The 17,500-nt window shown below is 39.5% G+C and overlaps 4 protein-coding genes across 6 annotated transcripts in view; 2 read left to right on the top strand and 2 right to left on the bottom strand.

The window, feature by feature from the left end:
* Positions 1-600, bottom strand: part of LOC145462243 (uncharacterized) — a 5,167-nt gene extending 4,567 nt beyond the window's left edge. The window contains exons 1-2 of the mRNA XM_081445747.1: positions 538-600; positions 1-253 (exon numbers count right to left, since the gene is read on the bottom strand). The exon at positions 1-253 is cut by the window's left edge and continues 354 nt beyond it. Of these exons, the coding sequence (XP_081301873.1) occupies positions 1-253; positions 538-600 (316 nt within the window). The remainder of the gene's footprint in view (positions 254-537) is intronic.
* The window catches only part of LOC145462476 (corrinoid adenosyltransferase MMAB-like), a 35,843-nt gene extending 33,497 nt beyond the window's left edge, over positions 1-2,346 (top strand). For both annotated transcript variants that reach the window (XM_081446013.1, XM_081446014.1), the window contains one exon: positions 2,258-2,346. The gene's annotated coding sequence lies outside the window, so the exon portion shown is untranslated. The remainder of the gene's footprint in view (positions 1-2,257) is intronic.
* Positions 2,347-3,927: 1,581 nt separating this feature from the next.
* On the top strand, positions 3,928-17,050 carry LOC145462463 (somatomedin-B and thrombospondin type-1 domain-containing protein-like). Its single transcript, XM_081445994.1, has 4 exons — positions 3,928-4,222; positions 10,227-10,409; positions 12,124-12,232; positions 13,363-17,050. The coding sequence occupies exons 1-4, from the start codon at positions 3,928-3,930 to the stop codon at positions 13,640-13,642; spliced, it is 867 nt and encodes a 288-aa protein (XP_081302120.1). The 3' UTR covers positions 13,643-17,050.
* The window catches only part of LOC145462492 (mediator of RNA polymerase II transcription subunit 21-like), an 8,930-nt gene continuing 7,602 nt past the window's right edge, over positions 16,173-17,500 (bottom strand). For both annotated transcript variants that reach the window (XM_081446028.1, XM_081446029.1), the window contains one exon: positions 16,173-17,347. In XM_081446028.1, the coding sequence (XP_081302154.1) occupies positions 17,280-17,347 (68 nt within the window). In that variant the 3' untranslated portion in view covers positions 16,173-17,279. The remainder of the gene's footprint in view (positions 17,348-17,500) is intronic.

The raw sequence follows: 17,500 nt of genomic DNA, 5'->3' as shown, positions 1-17,500 counted from the left end.
AACAGCCATCCGCACTTAGAAAGATTGCTTCTTTTGCTTGTAAGATGTCAAACTGCCTGGATCGTTCAGCTGTAAACCTTTTCTTAAATGACTCGTCGCTTTCGCCATTATTGCGCATTTTGGAATGAGCCTCTTTCATGATGCTCATGTAGTAATGCGCTCTTTTCCCGATTGGATTAACAATATAGCCAAGGCTTGTTTTCCGGAGACCCTGAGGTATGGTTGTATCATCAGCAGAGGAGGAACTAGTGACCTACCAGAAAAGGAAAGACGATTTTTTTATTTATTATATTGGACTGATATTATCGAATGATCATGGTTCGTGTAACCATTTAATGTTGTATTCGTGTAGTGAAATGTAGACCTAAGTCAAACGATATATTAAAAGACACATACTATTTTAAAAATGTTCAAACAGTTTTAGGTGCTATCTTTACAATAGGAAAATACAGACGTTTCTCATTATAAAAGTGAAGCATACATGCGTTTTTAATGTCCAGATAAAAATTGGAACACTGACAAGAAATTAACACTTACCGGCTCATCTTCTTGTACTTCAACAGCTTTCTGTTTTACCTGCACAGGGCAACATTCATACATGCCTGTCACTAGAGTAGAGGTAAAAACCTTCCAAATAAAGACATCTGTAAATTAAATGTAAGAATGTGTTTTACACAACACATCAACAGATTTCCAGTTTTTTCACAACACTTCGTACTTGGTTCAGTATCACAATGCAGGAGCAAGGAAAGACTCTGTTCCAGGCCACTGTTACTTCCGTAAGATTGAGAAGTTTATGAATGAGCACTATGAGGAGGGGGAGAACAACAGGGAGTTTCTAAAGTTGTCCTGTCAAGAAAAGGTAGGAGAAATTTGTTCTTTTTGTTGTAAATGGACTGGACCACCCATAGAAAGATACCCTAAACCAGTTCCTGACCATTCCTGCCTACCGGAATACCACTACCTCTCCTACCAGAAGACCCCAAAAGAAGGGTGTGATCCAGATGACTGGCAGCCGAGGGTCCAAGCGAAGAAAGAGCATGGAAGTGGCAGGCTGGTTTTATCTGACCCAGAGAGCGTTGCTCTATTTGCAGATAAGTTTATTGTCAAATCAAAGTTTGTGGTGGATTATCTTCAGCATCTTGAAGTGCTGGAATTTAAAAGGAAAAAGAGAGCAGAAGAAAAGGCAAAGTTAAGTAGGGACGCAAAAGATAAATCATATGAGGATTATCCTTGGACTGAGTTGTGCGAAGATCTAACCAAGCTTAAAAAGCTACGTGTTCCAGAACTAAACAAGTACTTGAACCACCACGGGCTAAAGCAGCATTTGAAAAGCAACAAGAGTGAGAAAGTAAAGGCAATTATAAGACATTCGTGTTTGCAGCAGAAGAGTCCTCTCAGAGCTGGCCAGCCAACACTGAGAAATGCAAGGACATTGACCCAAAATGACAACAGGGCAAGTGCTGACAGCAGTGAAACGGATGAAAGTGACAATGATGAGTATGACAGTGATGCCATTGACTCTGGGGGAGAAGATGACTCAAGTGATGTCATTCTTGCATTCATCAATTCGGATGAGAAAGATGCCAATGAGAGGCCAAATGCCACACGCTCAGGGCGAGCCATAACTAGGAGATCCGAAATTGACTTCTCTTTCTTTTGATTTGTTTTTTAAACAACAGCTCTCTGTAGTAGAGGGATTGTCAATATTGTCTTCATAGTGAGCACAATAACGTGAAGTAGGGGGATAATAGAGAAATATTAAAAAAGTTGAAATCTAAATATTGTTTGTTCAATTTTTTTGTGGGGGGGGGGGTCATCCCAAAAAATGAGCGCTATAAGGGGGGGGCCATGCGAAAAAAATTGGTAAGCTGAGGGGGGGTCATGCGATTTTTAAATGGTGCTTCCCCCAAATCCCACCAGCCCCCCCTCCCTCATAAAAAATGAACGGTCCCTAAGCACCGAGTATAATGGAATAAGCACCGAGTATAATGAGTTAATCACCGAATATAATAACATAAGTACTAAATATAATGACATAACCACCCAATATAATAAAAAAAAAGTATCATAAGACAGTTCTGGCGTTCCATAGCTTGACATTTCCGAACTCACTCTATAACCTCGTGTCCACGTGACTTTGGTCACAAGGCAAAAATGGACGAAACCATGCGTAGCGAGGGAGTTAGATGTAAAACTCAACTGAAGTTCATACTCTATACAAATAATTAAATCTTCATTTTGCATTTCTTTTCAGTTGCTGAAAGGCCAAAAGAAATTCATCGGACAGGAAATGGTACGCCTTTGCGGTTTCGGAAATCAAACTCCCGCTTTTGTAAAATCAGAAAAAGACAGTTCTAGCAACATGATGAAATGACAACGGGTTTTTGTCCTTTGTCCTTCGCTACATGTTCATGGTTCATAACTGAAACCACAGTTACACCCACGAAGATGTTATACTAAGCGTATTAATTATGCAAGTAAGCATAGACGAGAAGAAGATGGGCACAACTTTGTGTTTTCTTTGTTTTTTTTTTCCATCCCGAGTAAAGAGAAAACATTGGAAACGTGAAACAAGTATTCTTACCAACCGCTCTCTATTAAGTGGTATGCAGCCAGGCTGGCAGTCTGTCACTTTTCCGTTGAGCGATAAGTAGAAGGCCGTTACAATCACCGTTGTTTTCACAAACTACCTGGCGTCCATCCGACTGAATCAGGTACACTACAACAAGTCCCTCTTTTCCTCTTCATGCGGCTTTTTCTTTCGCTTTACTGTTTTTCGCTTCTCACTCAACGAACAATAAAAAATAAGGATTTCGGCCAATAGGACCCATGAAGAATTTTAAGAACCAAATACTAGTGACTGATTTTTAAGCGCTATAAATTGTGCATGGATTGCACAAATGGGGCTTCATTTTAGCACGGGTTTTATTTTGTACGCAATTTCGCGCGTAGCCTAAAGATTTTCATAAGATGTAGTGAGCAATTTCACATTTAAAATGCGCTCCATCTAAACAGCAATAAAATGTGATAACACAAACGCTATTTTAATCTCCATGATTTTTAAACTCGCTTTTAGGAAAAAGTAACTCTATATATATTCAAGACTAAAAAATGGTAAAACAACCTGACTTCCGGGCTTAACGAAGTTTCCTGCGTGTAAAGAGTATCTACTTGATCTCTTGGCGAGACCGCTTTTTAACAAATTGCAACAGAAAGCCCGCCTTTTGTTTTGGTCTCATTTCTCGTCAGTTCTTTAAACAATGGGTTGCTTAATGAATTATCTTTGTACGATTTGTAGATAACTTTGTTTCGTTCTCAAACAATCTTCGCAGAATCCAGGAAAGCGGGCCCGGTCTACTGCTCGAATAACTGACTAGAAAATGTAATGTATTTTAAATCCAGCCGGATTGTTGAGGAAGCCGATTTGTGGCTACCCCTTTATTCCATCGTAGTCGGATCTTAAGGACTAAAATTCCTAAATGGCCTTTTGAAACCGCGTTACAAAGGGGTTTCACACAGCGCGGACATAACCAAAATTCCTTTATTTCCCGCCCAGTTAAAACAATCCGTAGTTTGTTGAGAAAACAGTGACCAAGGTAATCTTAGCAGAAAATCAAACGATATACTTGGGCTTCATTGGCCTGGTTTATATAAAGCTTTTGTATATCTTTTAGATCTGTCAGCTAGCTTTCTTTCGCTGTCAACCCACTGTGCGCCCACAAGGCATTTGCCCCATATATATAACATATTTCCTGATCTTGGCAATTTGACACACTGCCAAGCAAAAGGGCAATTATTTGAAACTTCCGGCGTGACTCGAGTCATCCCCCGATCTACGTATTTCGAGGTTAAAGAATACAACGGGCGCTGAGAGTTTGTTCCAGACGTCCGGCTCGAGCGCGAGTAAGGACACGATTTGCCGCAATGGAGTACACGGACAAACATCAGGCTTCAATGGTGTTCGTCATAGCGCTTAATTTTTTGTTTTTCGCTTTGGCTTATGGCGCCTGCGTTCAAAATGAAGAGGGAGGTCCAGTACAGTGCTGTGATCAGAGAGAAACTGGAGGATTTTTGCATTGCTGTGAGGGACGAAACAGCAGTTGTGGAATGGAAGACTTCGTTCACAACACTCTGTGCTTCTGTGATGAATTCTGCGAGACGGCTGGGGACTGTTGTATCGACTTCGAAGACGTAAAGGAGCCTTGTGGTTTGGGAAATGGTAAGTGCGGCGTAGATGTTTTCTCCATTCGTGTTTCACCCTTGTCACCTTGAAACATTCCTACTCGTAAAGATACTGAGGGTTCATGCTAGTTACGCGCAAGTAAACTCGAGATAATTTCACACTGCACTACTAGACACCTGTGACTGCATTTTGTGTTTTTCTGTTTTACGTCCACAGTGCTTTGATTCTTTTCACTGTGTTTTGTCGGCAGTCGAACTTGGCCGCGAGTCAATATTGTCAGTTTTTATTGAAGGATCTAATCTTGATACTTATGGTTGTTCTCCTAATCAATCAAATCTAAAGCGTGACTTTAGTACGTAGACAGAAGTTTATAGTGAGCGTGGTACGTAGGCGGCTTGAATTTCTTTTTTCAGATGGAAACAAAAGAAAATGTTCGGTAGATAATAAGCCCAGAGGGTAGTTGTTACTGATGCGGAGAGGAAGCTGCAGACCTCATGCATGGAGTACGTGTTTTCTGGTGGAAAACCTAAAATACACCGCGATAACCCGGCTTCCTGAGGCTTGGTGGTGTTAAACTGGCCACGGACACGCTCACAATTAAGCTGTCTATTGTATGCACACACACAATCATCTAAAGTAGGATTTCAGCGGACACTGTACCTTAATCGAATCTGCATACATCACTTCATCAGCTTATTGTTAGTAAATATCCTTGAATACTCAATAGGACCGATTTTCTTTCCCATAAACCGTTTAGAAGTTGCTGGTTCTTTTCCATTTCATCGACGTTTTATCTTCGTCCGGGTCACTTCGTGAACATAAAAACAAATCCAGTGTATTTTCAGTGCAGTCACTGGTATTCGGGAAACATAGTCGTCATTTTTTGCTAATCGTTTATTTGCTGGTAGTTTCTCTTGGTATAAGTAACAGTCATGTGCAGGCGAACAGTCAGCCTTATAAGACAGCGTGTGTACCTAGAACAGGTAGCCTTTAACTTACTGAAAGAGAAATGTTTGCCTAAGTACCTGCAGTTGGCCTACGTGTTTTCCGAAGTCTGTCAAGAGACACAAATGTCCTTGAATATATTGTTCTCAGAAAGTATCTTGATACTAACTTCGATTAGCTATACGAAACTAGAATCATAAGGAAACAGTAGTCTGGTAAGACATAAGAACAATGAAAAGAAACTAATTTGACTTGTTTAATGGAGTGGTACATCTGTTCAGTGAATGTTGTCGAGTACAGAAACCAACTACTTATGATTTCGTGACGGATAACTGAATACTTCCAAAATTAGACGTTTTAGATTTTAAGCTCACTCGGGACCTTGACCTTGTCACTTTCCATTCAAGATTTTAATGACGGTAGAATGATCTGAAAAAAAAAAATGGTATTTTAACTTTTAACAAACGTCACAGGCATTGTTACATAGAAGTCCTTATACGTCTTATAAGCGGATCTGTTTTTGTTTTTGCGATGTCTTAAACCTTTGTTTATGGTAAAGCATGAGCAGTTTATATTTGAAATGAACATTCCGAACCAGGGTGGATGATTTGAGGACATTTACCAAGCACACTGAAGTGGCCCGTCTCAAGTGTGCCGCCACTGATCTGTAATCTTATTGAAACGACAAGCACCCGAAATAGAAGGTAAAAAATTATTTAACAAGCTTTGGAAATAATTTACCATGGAGAGTGAAGTGAGGTATATGCCAAACGCCCTACCTGTTATCAAATTCAGACTTTTTTCCATTCAGTTTGTCGTCACACATAATAAAGAAATTGTCTCAGAGATTGGCCGCTTCTTGTACTATTTAAAATTTGTTAGGCGCATGATTTTGTTTTGTTAATGCTACCACTTAGGAACAAGCCTGTTATTCAAGCAGTAAGTTCGAGACACTTTCACTAATTAGACACAGTCGTCGACGTTGACAACATACTTTTCTTTTGGTAAAATAACCCCAGCTTCTTTAATTTAAACTCTCCCTAGATCACTGTCGTTGCATATCAAATTGCAAAGTTAAATCTTTCAATGCAAATCAATGAGCAGTTTTTGTTTTCCCAGATGCGCTCCTCTCAAAGAGGATTTTCCAAATTCCTAGGAGGCCTGAAAAGCTCAGTCGCTTTGACAGTTCTCTCAGTTTTCATATTTTCACGGCTCTGAAAATGTGTCGGCCGAAAAGTCGGCATTCATCGAGAAGTCGAGCCTGAATGGACCTGCTACTCCCACACCACTAAAATGATTTCCGTTGATTAAATCCCAGGGGGCCGGGGACTCTCATATCCAGGTGACGGGATGCCCGTCAGAAATTTTCAAAAGAACCCCTAAAAGGAACCAAAATCTCGTTTTGTGGGCGTGGCCACATTCATGTTCACGAGGTAGTGACAGTTTTTTAAGGTAGCAATTGAGACAATTCATTGAGATTCTACGTGTAAAGATTTTTGAAAACATTGTCAAAAATCTGTGTCCTAATCAAAGTGGCTATTTTCAAATGAAACGTTACAAAAGATAAATAATAAATACAGTAGTTCCTGTTTCATTTTCTGGCTCAATTCTCTAAACTCTAGCGCGGGTGTCAGCGCGGGTGTCAGCGCGGGTGTCAGCGCGGGTGTCAGCGCGGGTCATTCTCGATGTTAACACCCTAAGAGGTACCAAAACACGAATTCCCTAAAAGGTACGACGGGCACCTCCTTCACTTTTATATTGGAGCCCCCCTCCAGGGAGGTAAATAATTCAATATGGAGTTTCACCCAGTGACTAGTCGTTTGTAACACCACCTTCAGGTACCTGAAATGCGAAATTGACACAAACATTCTATGGATTTGCCCATACTGTTGCAGATTTTATTCTTTTTGTCGTTGAAACAGATTTAAATTACCGTATTTACTCGATTAAACGCCGCGGCGTTTATTAATTTTTCGTGATTGATCGAGTATATACGGTATGCCCCTTTGAGGTTTTTGGTTCGTATCAAGAAACGTTCGAAATCTGTTTTGACCGATTACCTCCATTACGACTTTATTTTTTAAGGAGAAATTTAACAAGAAAATGAGTCTCTTAACAGCAATCATTCCAGCCTCTTCAGTAAGCGTCCTCTCTGACGAGGACTCCCCCCCCCACCCCCCCCCCCAACCCCCACCCGCTTAAGAACGCTTGCTGCTGTTCTGTTTGTCCCGGTGGATAACACATGGATTCCATTTCAAAGGTGGTGACGTGTCTTGGATTACTTTATAAAACGTTGATTTTAAAATTCAATCTGCTAATTACGTCAACTTTGACAGATGTGTAGTGTTGATGAAGATTTGTCACGTCAAAACACGGGCACGGATCAAGACGATTCTCGGTGAAAGATAAAAATAAACACTCTTTCGAGTCTTCACGTACTGTTCTTCGGCGAATGTTTGCCACAAAAATAACATCATACGGGTAGTTGTAGAAGTTGTCGGTCTCCGATGATTCATTTAATAAATTTCTCTCTCAGTGTTTTGTCCTTTGGCATCAACACCGCAAATCCTCTTAGGCGAAATGAATAGAATTCTGCTTTATTCGCGGTTTGAACAGTAATGAATATAATACTTTACGGATTGATCGAGCTATTTTCTTGGCTTTCAGTCATCAATCATAAGGTCAAATATGTTAAGACTACTGCGTCAAAAGGCTTGAATAACTCTGTTGTTGTCATGCCAACATTAATGACGGACCAGGTCCAAGCAAGTAGTACAATTCAATGTATGTGCAATGAATTGTTTTTTCGGCACTAATATGGATGACTATTTGTTTTTGTATGGATGTTCTGGAAGAAATTACAGTGATAAATTAACGTTTTGAACATTGACCATACTCTGCAAAATTCGACTTAGGGCAACAGGCGGGAATCTGTTTGTAGGCTACCCCAGAACCTGACATTCACGACTTAGTGTCTGAGTATGTACAGACCGTCATGTTAATAGGGATTCTGGAGTTTAAAAGAATCCTCTTATGCGGCACACACCATAGCAGTGTCAGAAATTGTTTCAAGTCTCCGGCTCTTACTTCTAATTTTTAATTACCTTATTACATGAAATTTTCGCGACACGTTAATTTCGCGAGTTTAGTGATTTAAAAAAATCGCGAAATTAACATGACGCGAAAGTTAAGTGACTCACATTATGTCAATAATTAAAAGAGCGACTTTATTACCATTACACACGTTTATAACAATCATTTTGAACTATTCTGTGGTAATGTTCTGCCGGGTCCTCTTCATCACTACTGCTTTACGTCTCCACTCCAGGTAGCACTTCTTTTGTATAATCCTCAAATTGTCCAGTTACTTGCTCCTTGTAGTGCTGTTCCACCAGTTGCTTAAATTTCAATTGCTTCAACGTTCTTGGTACATGCCTCCATTCTTACTGTCGCCTCTGGAAAAGAAGTGTTACCGCCTGTTGATCCGTATCAAGACATTTACGCAAACAATTAAACAGCATCAGTCAGGAAACTGAAAGGCAACATTTTCTCTTTGGAGTCTGAATATTTAATGTACATGGATAATGAGGTCAATTGACCACTGAAAACGTGACTTAAGCATGAGCTACAAACCGTGCCTTGTAGACACTGTGAGAACATCTTTCTTGTTACTGTTTACATAATCAGTTGCGTTTCTGTTTATTTGGACATTGTTGGTTAAGTTGTTCGATCAAATTCAGGGACATGTTAAATAACATTGACAAAGAAATAAAGTGTGTCTCACTCAAAATCGCGAAATTAAAGTGAGTCAAAATGAAAACTTTTCGCAAAATCGCGAAATTAAGGTGTCGCGAAATATGCTGGTAGCTGGTAACAGGAAAGTAGGGGATTGCCGTCCAGGGCGAAGTATGGTGGAGGATTCGTTCCTCCGGGCCGCTACGGTAGCCATGAAGGCCTGCACGGAACCCTGAAAACGCCTGGCTAACGGGGCTCTGGTGAAGTTTGAAGGGCTAATCACCCATCAAATGGATATCAAGGATTACAGAAACCATGGGAAACATGCACAAAATCACATCTGTCTTTGGAGGAGAGAACGCCCCTTCGGGGGCTAGTATGACGCACCGATGTGAAAGCCAAAGGGAAGCAGCGATGCCGACCCCTCTCCTTACCCCAAAGACAACCACACTACTTGGCACGTGGAACGTCAGGAACATTCAGATAAGAAGGCGAAAGTGGGGTTGGATTGGGCACACCCTGAGGAAAACTAACTGCAATGTCATCAAGCAGGCACTGAGATGGAACCCAAAGGGGAAGAGGAGCCGAGGCCGTCCCAGAAACAGCTGGAGGAGGACGGTAGATGACGAGGCGAGCAAAGCAGGCTACACCTGGTTGCAGCTTGAAAGGATAGCCCAAAACAGACCAAGATGGCGAGCAATGGTTTCCGTGGACCTATACTCCACTGGGAGCGAAAGGGTTTAATGACGATGATGATGAAATATGCGAACCTCAAAATCGCGAAATTAACGTGTCGCGAAAATTTCATGTAATAAGGTAGAAGTTCTTTGTGTTCAGTGTTGTCATAAGTTCAAGTTGCTTAGATTTACTGGTCATTCCTACGCAAAACACAGGCTTCTTCCTGCCTTCAACCCCTCCAGCGCTTTTATCCACAACAGATTTCTTTTGATGTACTTGAATTCTGCGTTGTAGCTTCAGTTAATTTGCTGTAAAATAATTTGAAACAATGGGTCATCAATCATTAGATGGCACGCGATACATTTGTTCCATTCGAGTAAAGTATTATCAGGGATTTGGCTGTAGCTAAATGAAATGTTACGATTAAGAAAGAGAGGTAATATGGCTTTGGGTACATTACTCGCTGCGAAGAAAAGTCTATAATTTGGTAGTGCAACACCCACCGACTTATTTCTCAATGGTGTAACAAATAGGAAATCCAGGGAGCCTCGCCTTTTTTTACGAGATAAAAACGAGCCGAGTTCCTCTGAACCGAGTGTAAATTCGGTTACAAATCTCTTGTAGAACACTCATTGAACTATTATCGATAGGTTTTAACAGTTCTTTTCCTTTCTCCTGACAGTAAAGCGAGACTGTGAGGTTTCTCCCTGGTCTGACTGGGGACCTTGTAGCCCTCGCTGTGGTGTAGGTGTCAGTCAGAGGACTCGAACTGTCGCGTTTCGTCCAATGAATGGTGGAAGGGAATGTCCTCCGCTCATTGAAAACAGAGGATGTTTCAGAACTCAATGTGGAGGAAGAGAATTAGGTAAGCATTTGGTACAGAGTTGCAAAGGTCATAGTTTTTAAAAAAGTAAAATTTTCTCAAAAGAGTAATCACTCATTGAAATCGCTCATTTCTTGAAAATAAGCGTCCAGTTTCCCTTGCGCAAGAAAATTTGTTCAAAGTAATCGCTCCATAAAATAAAAATGTGTTCCTGCTTGTTATTCATGATAACCAGACAGGATACGTCAAAGATCGCTTTACGGGTAAAACAATTTGATCTATCTATAATGGTTATATTGTAGAAGAAACCAGTCCAGGTCTGATGATTTCGTTGATTTTGACAACGCTTTTACAGTTAAGAACGGGTGTTCTTTGTTTTGGCTCATGCTCAGACTTCCTTCACCTCCTTCCCTGGATTAAAACGTTTTATAAAATCATGAACCTTGAACAATAATACTGGTTCAAATTGTTTTTTGGGGGGTTTTGGTAGACATGGTAGAAGTACATAAAACACCGATTAAAAGCCCTTAGGAGGTCTGTTATTTATAACAGTTGAACTATGATTTTAACAACAACACGATTTCTTCCCAATGTTACCACGAACTTTTGGTGCTGGATAACAGTTCCATGAAACCTTTGCTTCAGAAAGGAATTGACCACGCAGTTTGAGATAATAAATAATTGCGAATAGATAAAAAGCCTATTTATTACGTAAATTATTTTGAATCTGAAATTATTTACATAGATGATCTTTTATTTCATTAAAACAATAACGACCCTTTCGGACTATTTTTCAAAGAAAAACAGTTAAATCAAAATTCTTCCATGGGCAGGCCTTCCACACTCTATACCTAACTTGTTTTATACATCCCTGTTATTTCTTAACCTCTCCTTTGTTACTGATTGACAAGAACATCTTTGATGTGAAGAAAAAGAAATCAAGACTCTTATTCGCTACTTGCTATTGAAAAAGCTCGGCCTACTAATATTATAATAACATCGTGACAACGTAACGTAATTATCCACAAATGGAAAGGGATTTGAACTTTTCGGCTCAGTATCATGACTGTTACCTTGCTTTGTTCCACTCCAATCATATTTTAAGGTTTTCCGTACAAAGTGCTTAACAACACTCTCTTCACTAGTACAAAATTACACAAGGTGAGTTTCAGAAGTGACGATATATGTACTTTCTTCGAAGCTGAACCAGAAACTTTCTGCAATTTTGGAATGACTGTGAATTTTACTGGTCAGTACCTTTATCAGATCAACAGGATCGCTTTTAATACCTTGTCGAAAAGTTATATTTGGAAGAATATTAACGCAATGCCCTTCAACTAATTTACTCAATTACTTTATTTATTGTTGGAAACTTGTTTCTGTAGAACTGCGGAGAAAACTAAATACCTGCTAAAATTTTAACTTTAGGTAATACAGATCTTCAATTTGATGTTAGCTGTTGAAAAGACAAAAAAAAAAGTTGTACTGAAAAAAAAAAAAAAAAAGATTTTCCATTTCTCTCTAAGGAAATGAGTATAAAGTGATCCATTTCTTGTCTTGTTACAATTTGAAGTAAACTTTTGTTTGTATAAAAACACACAAACAGATATTTATTTTTCTCCAAATTTAGGCCATTTCTTAACGCAACTTAGCAAACAGTTGTAATGTTATCTGTCAGGTGTACTATTTTCCTGATGTCCGTTATTGAAAATACTTTTGAAGAAATCGGCGCACTCATCACTATTTCAATTTTCAGGTTTCGCAAGAATTCTACCTCACAAATACAAGAAGGACCGGGCTCCATCAGTGTGGGAAAAAATCTTACCAGCACCCAGAGTAGAAGTGAAGACAGAGGAACCAAAGAGGTAACGATTATTCCGCTTTCCGCTTCTGATTAAACGCAAAAGAAGAAATGCGGAGAGCACTCTGACCATTGTAAGGCTGAAGGTGGCTTACTACAGTTTTGATGGATTATAACAGCCCAACTTCTAACTCTTTTGACAAATGTTCCAAGATGTTTTTCCTTTCTCTATTTACTGTTTACTTAAGTCTTTTACCATTCTCTGTGAAACTTGAACAATTTAACGTCAACAAATGGCCAAAATGAACGACCGAGTACCTAAGGAGAGACTGGGGACTAGCAGGTTAAATCACGTTTTTCTTAAAATCTACCCGTATGACTCCACCTCAAAATTTTGGGAAGAAGAAATTGGCTCCTTTTCAACATTCATGCAAAGTAAAATAGAAATCTGTAAGACAGATTTTTCGCAAACTAAGAAAATGTGAGATCAAAAATAGCTCAAAATCTGTCTAAACAGATTTTTTTAAAATTTTGGCTCTAAACGTGATTCAACCCTACAAATGGACTGTGAAAATTTCATCATGGGTTGTACGGTAGGTTTTCGAGCAATCCTCAATCAAACGACTGGCTTTTACAACCTTGGACGAGAATTGAATTGCGCATGCCCTTTATTTAAGCGCGCGCTCATGTGACGCCATGTATCGCGTGCGAGAAGGCAAGAGCAATTCAGGGCTCTTTTACCGGTTGTTTATCGAGTTTTTTTTGTCATATTTTTTTGGCGCTAGTCTTAAACACATGTTTGAACGGAGTTTGAAACTATTGCTACGTATACTGAAGTGATTTAACGCCTTTCAAGTGCTGGAGTGGTTTTCGTTTCTTCTTAGGGTGGCTTGCGTCATTTGTGCACGCGCGATTAAACTAATCCTGCAATCCTCTTTGGGTACCCAAAAGGCGCACTCATAAATGAAAATGATATCTCGGCATACTTCTTCCGTTAAGCTGTCGTTTATAAATGTCGGCTGACTGTCCACAAACCACCTTGCACCATCGTGTACCGGCGACACTACCTGCACGTAGCCTCAACCTTTTCTACGGGAAAGTTTTGTATGTCAGCATAGGCAAGGCTCCTCTCTTGCCTGTAGTTAGTAATGCAGGCTATTTCTCTAACCAGTGAGAACGTTTTTCTTTGTGTAGGCCAAGCTACTGTGTCAACTACAAGATTTTCTTTAAGCACCCGCATTGTAAAGATACCTGGGCAGACCAGCTCGATCCACAGAAACCAATCTGTGTGGAATGCCAACACGATGCCATGAACAGGCATGGAAAGTGCAAGGGCCAAGGAGTTTTTGGCGACGTGACTCTGTGGGAAGCGGTTGACCTCAAAAGCTGTTACGGTGGCTGGCTAAAGATTGGGCCAAAGATTCCTGACTGTAAATGCGAAAACAAAGATTTTAACAATTTCATATTTATATAAAGGCAACAGCAGTATTTAGTTTTTGTAGCCAACCGCTTGCTTTATTATCAACCGCTATTAGTTTTAGTCTCGCATGGTATTGAAGTGTTTTAGAGCATCTTTTAAGGGTGTGGTGTACTGATATTCTTCATTGCTTGGTTAGTTGACAAGTTTTATTAATAAGTAAGTCATGTTATGGCTTTCCCCTCATTCACAAATTGTCATCAAACAGTCCTATAGCTTAGCGTGCAGTTCATTCGCTTTTGAAATCGTGAAGTAAGCCTGATAAAATGACCGAGAAGCCGTCTTGTAAATGTAACGAAATTGAAATTCCTTTTGAGCAACTTTTATACAGTTGGACGATTTGCTAATTTGTATGACTGCGAAGAGAACTACGTACTATCGAGTTATATATTGTGCGCTTCACTGATTTGTTAGGATACAATTTGAAATACTTCTAGAATAGTCTTCTAGGTACCAATCAATTACTCCCCGGCTGTAGAGATCGTATCCTTAGCGTTTTTGGATTGGCACGTAGCGATGGAGTTTCTGGGTGGCGTTCGGCTGTGTACTTCGACGATTTATCAAAGGAACAGTCGTGACATTTTGCTTTACTTTTCGAGACTCCTGCAGGTTGCTTTATGAGAGATAAAAAAGAGAGATAAGAGATAAAATTTTTTTATGTTTTACACTGCACCACAAGCTAGGGTGAAGGGCCTTTCAGTGAAGTGAAACCGGGCCAAATGACGCCGCTTTCGCAAAATTACCCAAGATTTGATTGAAATGGCCCTACCCTGGTCCGCATCAAAGTTCTCACTAAAATGCAGATATGATTAGCTGGTGTTAATTTGTGAGAACTGAATATGGCAGGACATACGTCCTGTTAAAGAGGACCTGGAGGGTTTTTCTTGATCTGCTCAGGTTTATGTCTTTGAGATAATAGAGATTCCTCTTTGTAAGTTGTCTTTCATTTTCTGGCATTTGTCGTACATATATGGCAATAGATATACTTATAAGTAAGTTAGCAAAGCCGTGCTATCAATACTAGATATGCAACGCTTTCGAGTGGTATACCATGGTTTATAATCCATCAAATATTTTCGCTCGGGCGTGATTGGTCTAAACACGTCACGTGACCGAATATTCCCCTGCTAAACTGGGGAATATCCGAGAATATTGCCCAGTTTTCAAAACTGCTCGTGTTGCGAAAAATATTTGAAGGATAATAAACACAATAGCCTCCATTTGGCGCAAAAATATGTACGGATATTTGTCCTTGGACATTATCTGTTCCTTGAAGCTCACAGTTTCTCTCGGAAAACTGTTCGCTTCTGGGAACAGATAATGTCCGCGGACAGATATCCGTGCATACTAATATTTTCGCGCAAAAAGGAGGCTATTGTTTACTTATACCATGGTCTACAAATATGGTAAGTGTACGCGTGGTTTTTTGGCGGCGTTTAACAAACATTCATAATTATTTGCATTTTTATTATTTCGCAATTTCACGCATTTTTATTCAATTTTTTTTCTTTTTCTTCGCTTCTTGTCATTCACATTTTACCCGTCGGAGACTGTAGTTCAGGCAGTCGAAAGCTTGTAATTTTTTAATCGTTTTAGCCACAGATAGTTTTTAAATTTTTACTATGTTTATCCTGACTGCGGCCCTTCAATATTTTCACGTTTTTATTTTTATTTGAGTCTAGTTTTCTATATTTTGGGGGCGTTTTTAATAAAACAATTATTCCACTCGCGCCTGTTGGATATGATCATATGAGATGATTATAGCCAACCCGCGCTCGTGGAATGACTTGTTAATATTATGCCATGTCATAGAAAATACATAAAATATACAATCAATGCAGCGTGGCGAACCATGGAAAGGTTGGGTTAATACCATCGAATATACAACTGTTTTCCTGTATTTTGATTGGCTGTGTTTGCTATGGCATGGTTTAAAACTCAGTATACGTGAGAGGACTTCATAATCCCCTTCCACTCGCAGTGTCAGTTAACAAATCGAATGGGGTTTAGCGTGGTCTGTACCCTTATCGACAACGATACGCGTCATGTGAGTCCACAACATTTTGACCACTGTGATGACGCGTATTGTCGATAAGAGTACAGACTACGCTAGCCCACATTCGATATGTCTTTTAATTCAACGTCAAAGAAAAGGTGTTTTTCAGAGCGCGAGCTGAGAAAGGCATTGCTTGACACATTGACGCGAGCAGCGAGGTAAGTTGCCCGTGACAACACCATAATTTTAAGGCCAATACTTCGTAACCAAACTTCCCTCGTGCCTTACTCAACTGATAATCGCGGTATTTTCGCGCAAAAAGAGAGATTTAGAGTAACCCCTTTACTAACAAATGAAGATTTTAAAAACCCTTGACTCAGATGATCAAGTTGTATCCGCTGCGCGCAGCCTATACCACGTGGCCACCTCTTAGTTGGGAGCAAAAATAGTGGAAGAATACAGTATGCTGAACAGCAATTAAAACCAATTGAAACATTACAGAACAACAACTTTATTTGTACTCAGCTAGAAATTAAATGACCAAAAGTAAGTTAAAATAAAGAGTACATAGCTGCCCGAAATAACGTTAATGGGCTAGTAAGACTGGGCAGCCATCCTTAGTGATTTAACGCAATTATTTATTAGCAATTATTAATTAATGTCTCAGGTAATGGACAAGAAAAAAAGACAACCAGTCCAAAATAGATAAAAGTTCAAAAAAAGATCCCACCAGAAATACTGCCACGTAGCACTCAAACCCTACCAACAGCTAAAACATCTGACTTCTAATAGGTTCAAAAACGCAATAATTCTGTTTTCCTAAAAAAGATCAGTCAGCTCACTTTGAATCACTGGTCAAACAAACGCGTATACCGATGAGCAGATGAGAAGCCTTTCAAGCAACACGAAAAATTTCATATTTTCCATTTATTTATATATTTATTTATTCATTTTAATTGTCTTCTGTAGCATCCCCTAACTGTTAAATTACCTTTAAACTGAAGGAAACCTAAAAATAGCAGTTTACTAGGACAGAAAAACACCAAAGAGCTGATAAACCATAAAAGAACAACGATGATTTAGAATTGAGAAGATTAACACAGATTTCAAACGACAAACTTGAAAAAATTAGGCTAAACATTTCAAGAAGCACATACCGTGACGTAGCTCGTTAAAGTGCCATAGGATCTCACGGAGCATCCTGAAACAATTGGCCAAACTTTACAAGTTTCTCAGTTATAGCTACCCTTGTTCATATTCGGTTTTTCATTACTTTTTTGCATTACTCTACCCTAGAACACTATTATTTTGAAGTTCCGTTTAATTTAAAAGTAATTCGTACACTGACAAAGTAAAACATCATGACATAGTTCAGTTGAGGATGTTACCGCGTTTGGTAATTTGCAAATCACAAGTACGTCTTCTTTAGCAAACAACTTTCAATTGTTTCCTTTCCGCTAACGACTGGCGCCCCTTGTTCGCAGGATTGAGCCATTTTCGCACGCTCGAGTTTCTCCGGGTTTCTACGTGCTTTGTCACCTCATTCAGATTATCTTGGTTTTGCTGCAGTGCAGGCTAATCTTGCGGTTGTCGATTTTTCTCTGTTCGTTTTACAAAGCGAGCTAAACAAGCCACTTGTTATTTCATTCGCAACCTCGATTCCGCAATATCACTCAGGGCTTGCTGAATGAGCTCCAGTAACTTTTCTGGAACAAAACAAGAGTAGCAGTCAGTAATGAGGACACTTAAAGTGGTACTATGACGAAAATCGCATCTTTCCTATCAAAGCCATTTTAAAACATAAACAAGTAAGCTGTAAGAGAAGAAAAATGCTGTTTGGTATTTTCAAATATCTCTTT

This window comes from Orbicella franksi, chromosome 12 (assembly GCF_964199315.1).
Source record: "Orbicella franksi chromosome 12, jaOrbFran1.1, whole genome shotgun sequence".
In the NCBI taxonomy this organism is placed as follows: domain Eukaryota; kingdom Metazoa; phylum Cnidaria; class Anthozoa; order Scleractinia; family Merulinidae; genus Orbicella; species Orbicella franksi.
This window is presented reverse-complemented; position numbering and strand designations above follow the sequence as displayed.